Genomic DNA, 6,921 nt, shown 5'->3' on the forward strand with positions numbered 1-6,921 from the left:
ATACAAGATATTATAAAAGTAGGTTCAGGTTCTCTGCGCCCGGCCGTCTCCGTCTGAATATTGTAGAATAGAGAACCACGCCCGAGGAGCGTGGGCGGTGGCGAGGGGTGGGCGTCAGGGGGTCAGGGGGCATTCTCTGCACCGCCACCCTTCACCACGCCGCGCCCTCCTTCGCGCCAACGCACCCGCGCCTTTTAATGCGGGGACCGTGTGTATGTGGCACCGTCAGTCCCACAGGACACGCTGCCCCCGCCGCCCGCCGCACCGGACTTGTGTCTTGGTGTTAGTGGGTCAGCGTGTCTCCGCCGGACTGACAGACAACCCCGCTCGAGTGCAGACCACACTCTTTCCTTCATTTGTCAGCTGATGCTGTTTCTGTTTCCATTTCCTCCCCACCCCCTGGCGCTTTGTCGTTTCTTTCTCCGTTCTTTTTCGTCTTTTATCGTTTCCCGCGCCAGCGACTAGGCGCGCCGCGCCATGGAGTACGTGTAAAAGCACTCTAGTTGCAGCGAATAGGTCCCGGTGACCGCGCGGTATGCGCTGCACACCGCACCACCGGCCCTGTCGGGGCGGGGCGGGGCGGGGCGGGGCGGGGCGGGGCGGGGCGGGGCGGGGCGGGGCGGGGCGGGGCGGGGCGGGGCGGGGCGGGGCGGGGCGGGGCGGGGCGGGGCGGGGCGGGGCGGGGCGGGGCGGGGCGGGGCGGGGCGGGGCGGGGCGGGGCGGGGCGGGGCGGGGCGGGGCGGGGCGGGGCGGGGCGGGGCGGGGCGGGGCGGGGCGGGGCGGGGCGGGGCGGGGCGGGGCGGGGCGGGGCGGGGCGGGGCGGGGCGGGGCGGGGCGGGGCGGGGCGGGGCGGGGCGGGGCGGGGCGGGGCGGGGCGGGGCGGGGCGGGGCGGGGCGGGGCGGGGCGGGGCGGGGCGGGGCGGGGCGGGGCGGGGCGGGGCGGGGCGGGGCGGGGCGGGGCGGGGCGGGGCGGGGCGGGGCGGGGCGGGGCGGGGCGGGGCGGGGCGGGGCGGGGCGGGGCGGGGCGGGGCGGGGCGGGGCGGGGCGGGGCGGGGCGGGGCGGGGCGGGGCGGGGCGGGGCGGGGCGGGGCGGGGCGGGGCGGGGCGGGGCGGGGCGGGGCGGGGCGGGGCGGGGCGGGGCGGGGCGGGGCGGGGCGGGGCGGGGCGGGGCGGGGCGGGGCGGGGCGGGGCGGGGCGGGGCGGGGCGGGGCGGGGCGGGGCGGGGCGGGGCGGGGCGGGGCGGGGCGGGGCGGGGCGGGGCGGGGCGGGGCGGGGCGGGGCGGGGCGGGGCGGGGCGGGGCGGGGCGGGGCGGGGCGGGGCGGGGCGGGGCGGGGCGGGGCGGGGCGGGGCGGGGCGGGGCGGGGCGGGGCGGGGCGGGGCGGGGCGGGGCGGGGCGGGGCGGGGCGGGGCGGGGCGGGGCGGGGCGGGGCGGGGCGGGGCGGGGCGGGGCGGGGCGGGGCGGGGCGGGGCGGGGCGGGGCGGGGCGGGGCGGGGCGGGGCGGGGCGGGGCGGGGCGGGGCGGGGCGGGGCGGGGCGGGGCGGGGCGGGGCGGGGCGGGGCGGGGCGGGGCGGGGCGGGGCGGGGCGGGGCGGGGCGGGGCGGGGCGGGGCGGGGCGGGGCGGGGCGGGGCGGGGCGGGGCGGGGCGGGGCGGGGCGGGGCGGGGCGGGGCGGGGCGGGGCGGGGCGGGGCGGGGCGGGGCGGGGCGGGGCGGGGCGGGGCGGGGCGGGGCGGGGCGGGGCGGGGCGGGGCGGGGCGGGGCGGGGCGGGGCGGGGCGGGGCGGGGCGGGGCGGGGCGGGGCGGGGCGGGGCGGGGCGGGGCGGGGCGGGGCGGGGCGGGGCGGGGCGGGGCGGGGCGGGGCGGGGCGGGGCGGGGCGGGGCGGGGCGGGGCGGGGCGGGGCGGGGCGGGGCGGGGCGGGGCGGGGCGGGGCGGGGCGGGGCGGGGCGGGGCGGGGCGGGGCGGGGCGGGGCGGGGCGGGGCGGGGCGGGGCGGGGCGGGGCGGGGCGGGGCGGGGCGGGGCGGGGCGGGGCGGGGCGGGGCGGGGCGGGGCGGGGCGGGGCGGGGCGGGGCGGGGCGGGGCGGGGCGGGGCGGGGCGGGGCGGGGCGGGGCGGGGCGGGGCGGGGCGGGGCGGGGCGGGGCGGGGCGGGGCGGGGCGGGGCGGGGCGGGGCGGGGCGGGGCGGGGCGGGGCGGGGCGGGGCGGGGCGGGGCGGGGCGGGGCGGGGCGGGGCGGGGCGGGGCGGGGCGGGGCGGGGCGGGGCGGGGCGGGGCGGGGCGGGGCGGGGCGGGGCGGGGCGGGGCGGGGCGGGGCGGGGCGGGGCGGGGCGGGGCGGGGCGGGGCGGGGCGGGGCGGGGCGGGGCGGGGCGGGGCGGGGCGGGGCGGGGCGGGGCGGGGCGGGGCGGGGCGGGGCGGGGCGGGGCGGGGCGGGGCGGGGCGGGGCGGGGCGGGGCGGGGCGGGGCGGGGCGGGGCGGGGCGGGGCGGGGCGGGGCGGGGCGGGGCGGGGCGGGGCGGGGCGGGGCGGGGCGGGGCGGGGCGGGGCGGGGCGGGGCGGGGCGGGGCGGGGCGGGGCGGGGCGGGGCGGGGCGGGGCGGGGCGGGGCGGGGCGGGGCGGGGCGGGGCGGGGCGGGGCGGGGCGGGGCGGGGCGGGGCGGGGCGGGGCGGGGCGGGGCGGGGCGGGGCGGGGCGGGGCGGGGCGGGGCGGGGCGGGGCGGGGCGGGGCGGGGCGGGGCGGGGCGGGGCGGGGCGGGGCGGGGCGGGGCGGGGCGGGGCGGGGCGGGGCGGGGCGGGGCGGGGCGGGGCGGGGCGGGGCGGGGCGGGGCGGGGCGGGGCGGGGCGGGGCGGGGCGGGGCGGGGCGGGGCGGGGCGGGGCGGGGCGGGGCGGGGCGGGGCGGGGCGGGGCGGGGCGGGGCGGGGCGGGGCGGGGCGGGGCGGGGCGGGGCGGGGCGGGGCGGGGCGGGGCGGGGCGGGGCGGGGCGGGGCGGGGCGGGGCGGGGCGGGGCGGGGCGGGGCGGGGCGGGGCGGGGCGGGGCGGGGCGGGGCGGGGCGGGGCGGGGCGGGGCGGGGCGGGGCGGGGCGGGGCGGGGCGGGGCGGGGCGGGGCGGGGCGGGGCGGGGCGGGGCGGGGCGGGGCGGGGCGGGGCGGGGCGGGGCGGGGCGGGGCGGGGCGGGGCGGGGCGGGGCGGGGCGGGGCGGGGCGGGGCGGGGCGGGGCGGGGCGGGGCGGGGCGGGGCGGGGCGGGGCGGGGCGGGGCGGGGCGGGGCGGGGCGGGGCGGGGCGGGGCGGGGCGGGGCGGGGCGGGGCGGGGCGGGGCGGGGCGGGGCGGGGCGGGGCGGGGCGGGGCGGGGCGGGGCGGGGCGGGGCGGGGCGGGGCGGGGCGGGGCGGGGCGGGGCGGGGCGGGGCGGGGCGGGGCGGGGCGGGGCGGGGCGGGGCGGGGCGGGGCGGGGCGGGGCGGGGCGGGGCGGGGCGGGGCGGGGCGGGGCGGGGCGGGGCGGGGCGGGGCGGGGCGGGGCGGGGCGGGGCGGGGCGGGGCGGGGCGGGGCGGGGCGGGGCGGGGCGGGGCGGGGCGGGGCGGGGCGGGGCGGGGCGGGGCGGGGCGGGGCGGGGCGGGGCGGGGCGGGGCGGGGCGGGGCGGGGCGGGGCGGGGCGGGGCGGGGCGGGGCGGGGCGGGGCGGGGCGGGGCGGGGCGGGGCGGGGCGGGGCGGGGCGGGGCGGGGCGGGGCGGGGCGGGGCGGGGCGGGGCGGGGCGGGGCGGGGCGGGGCGGGGCGGGGCGGGGCGGGGCGGGGCGGGGCGGGGCGGGGCGGGGCGGGGCGGGGCGGGGCGGGGCGGGGCGGGGCGGGGCGGGGCGGGGCGGGGCGGGGCGGGGCGGGGCGGGGCGGGGCGGGGCGGGGCGGGGCGGGGCGGGGCGGGGCGGGGCGGGGCGGGGCGGGGCGGGGCGGGGCGGGGCGGGGCGGGGCGGGGCGGGGCGGGGCGGGGCGGGGCGGGGCGGGGCGGGGCGGGGCGGGGCGGGGCGGGGCGGGGCGGGGCGGGGCGGGGCGGGGCGGGGCGGGGCGGGGCGGGGCGGGGCGGGGCGGGGCGGGGCGGGGCGGGGCGGGGCGGGGCGGGGCGGGGCGGGGCGGGGCGGGGCGGGGCGGGGCGGGGCGGGGCGGGGCGGGGCGGGGCGGGGCGGGGCGGGGCGGGGCGGGGCGGGGCGGGGCGGGGCGGGGCGGGGCGGGGCGGGGCGGGGCGGGGCGGGGCGGGGCGGGGCGGGGCGGGGCGGGGCGGGGCGGGGCGGGGCGGGGCGGGGCGGGGCGGGGCGGGGCGGGGCGGGGCGGGGCGGGGCGGGGCGGGGCGGGGCGGGGCGGGGCGGGGCGGGGCGGGGCGGGGCGGGGCGGGGCGGGGCGGGGCGGGGCGGGGCGGGGCGGGGCGGGGCGGGGCGGGGCGGGGCGGGGCGGGGCGGGGCGGGGCGGGGCGGGGCGGGGCGGGGCGGGGCGGGGCGGGGCGGGGCGGGGCGGGGCGGGGCGGGGCGGGGCGGGGCGGGGCGGGGCGGGGCGGGGCGGGGCGGGGCGGGGCGGGGCGGGGCGGGGCGGGGCGGGGCGGGGCGGGGCGGGGCGGGGCGGGGCGGGGCGGGGCGGGGCGGGGCGGGGCGGGGCGGGGCGGGGCGGGGCGGGGCGGGGCGGGGCGGGGCGGGGCGGGGCGGGGCGGGGCGGGGCGGGGCGGGGCGGGGCGGGGCGGGGCGGGGCGGGGCGGGGCGGGGCGGGGCGGGGCGGGGCGGGGCGGGGCGGGGCGGGGCGGGGCGGGGCGGGGCGGGGCGGGGCGGGGCGGGGCGGGGCGGGGCGGGGCGGGGCGGGGCGGGGCGGGGCGGGGCGGGGCGGGGCGGGGCGGGGCGGGGCGGGGCGGGGCGGGGCGGGGCGGGGCGGGGCGGGGCGGGGCGGGGCGGGGCGGGGCGGGGCGGGGCGGGGCGGGGCGGGGCGGGGCGGGGCGGGGCGGGGCGGGGCGGGGCGGGGCGGGGCGGGGCGGGGCGGGGCGGGGCGGGGCGGGGCGGGGCGGGGCGGGGCGGGGCGGGGCGGGGCGGGGCGGGGCGGGGCGGGGCGGGGCGGGGCGGGGCGGGGCGGGGCGGGGCGGGGCGGGGCGGGGCGGGGCGGGGCGGGGCGGGGCGGGGCGGGGCGGGGCGGGGCGGGGCGGGGCGGGGCGGGGCGGGGCGGGGCGGGGCGGGGCGGGGCGGGGCGGGGCGGGGCGGGGCGGGGCGGGGCGGGGCGGGGCGGGGCGGGGCGGGGCGGGGCGGGGCGGGGCGGGGCGGGGCGGGGCGGGGCGGGGCGGGGCGGGGCGGGGCGGGGCGGGGCGGGGCGGGGCGGGGCGGGGCGGGGCGGGGCGGGGCGGGGCGGGGCGGGGCGGGGCGGGGCGGGGCGGGGCGGGGCGGGGCGGGGCGGGGCGGGGCGGGGCGGGGCGGGGCGGGGCGGGGCGGGGCGGGGCGGGGCGGGGCGGGGCGGGGCGGGGCGGGGCGGGGCGGGGCGGGGCGGGGCGGGGCGGGGCGGGGCGGGGCGGGGCGGGGCGGGGCGGGGCGGGGCGGGGCGGGGCGGGGCGGGGCGGGGCGGGGCGGGGCGGGGCGGGGCGGGGCGGGGCGGGGCGGGGCGGGGCGGGGCGGGGCGGGGCGGGGCGGGGCGGGGCGGGGCGGGGCGGGGCGGGGCGGGGCGGGGCGGGGCGGGGCGGGGCGGGGCGGGGCGGGGCGGGGCGGGGCGGGGCGGGGCGGGGCGGGGCGGGGCGGGGCGGGGCGGGGCGGGGCGGGGCGGGGCGGGGCGGGGCGGGGCGGGGCGGGGCGGGGCGGGGCGGGGCGGGGCGGGGCGGGGCGGGGCGGGGCGGGGCGGGGCGGGGCGGGGCGGGGCGGGGCGGGGCGGGGCGGGGCGGGGCGGGGCGGGGCGGGGCGGGGCGGGGCGGGGCGGGGCGGGGCGGGGCGGGGCGGGGCGGGGCGGGGCGGGGCGGGGCGGGGCGGGGCGGGGCGGGGCGGGGCGGGGCGGGGCGGGGCGGGGCGGGGCGGGGCGGGGCGGGGCGGGGCGGGGCGGGGCGGGGCGGGGCGGGGCGGGGCGGGGCGGGGCGGGGCGGGGCGGGGCGGGGCGGGGCGGGGCGGGGCGGGGCGGGGCGGGGCGGGGCGGGGCGGGGCGGGGCGGGGCGGGGCGGGGCGGGGCGGGGCGGGGCGGGGCGGGGCGGGGCGGGGCGGGGCGGGGCGGGGCGGGGCGGGGCGGGGCGGGGCGGGGCGGGGCGGGGCGGGGCGGGGCGGGGCGGGGCGGGGCGGGGCGGGGCGGGGCGGGGCGGGGCGGGGCGGGGCGGGGCGGGGCGGGGCGGGGCGGGGCGGGGCGGGGCGGGGCGGGGCGGGGCGGGGCGGGGCGGGGCGGGGCGGGGCGGGGCGGGGCGGGGCGGGGCGGGGCGGGGCGGGGCGGGGCGGGGCGGGGCGGGGCGGGGCGGGGCGGGGCGGGGCGGGGCGGGGCGGGGCGGGGCGGGGCGGGGCGGGGCGGGGCGGGGCGGGGCGGGGCGGGGCGGGGCGGGGCGGGGCGGGGCGGGGCGGGGCGGGGCGGGGCGGGGCGGGGCGGGGCGGGGCGGGGCGGGGCGGGGCGGGGCGGGGCGGGGCGGGGCGGGGCGGGGCGGGGCGGGGCGGGGCGGGGCGGGGCGGGGCGGGGCGGGGCGGGGCGGGGCGGGGCGGGGCGGGGCGGGGCGGGGCGGGGCGGGGCGGGGCGGGGCGGGGCGGGGCGGGGCGGGGCGGGGCGGGGCGGGGCGGGGCGGGGCGGGGCGGGGCGGGGCGGGGCGGGGCGGGGCGGGGCGGGGCGGGGCGGGGCGGGGCGGGGCGGGGCGGGGCGGGGCGGGGCGGGGCGGGGCGGGGCGGGGCGGGGCGGGGCGGGGCGGGGCGGGGCGGGGCGGGGCGGGGCGGGGCGGGGCGGGGCGGGGCGGGGC

General features: G+C 96.8%; 1 protein-coding gene across 1 annotated transcript; it reads right to left on the minus strand.

Moving 5' to 3' along the window:
• Positions 1-3,824: 3,824 nt before the first annotated feature.
• LOC127749208 (basic proline-rich protein-like) lies at positions 3,825-6,545 on the minus strand (the record flags this gene model as incomplete). The annotated part of the gene is made up of 1 exon (XM_052266503.1): positions 3,825-6,545. A coding segment is annotated over one exon (2,721 nt), but the record flags the coding sequence as incomplete, so codon positions are not given.
• Positions 6,546-6,921: the final 376 nt, after the last annotated feature.

This window comes from Frankliniella occidentalis, unplaced genomic scaffold (assembly GCF_000697945.3).
Source record: "Frankliniella occidentalis isolate FOCC.00 unplaced genomic scaffold, Focc_3.1 Scaffold3, whole genome shotgun sequence".
Taxonomy (NCBI): domain Eukaryota; kingdom Metazoa; phylum Arthropoda; class Insecta; order Thysanoptera; family Thripidae; genus Frankliniella; species Frankliniella occidentalis.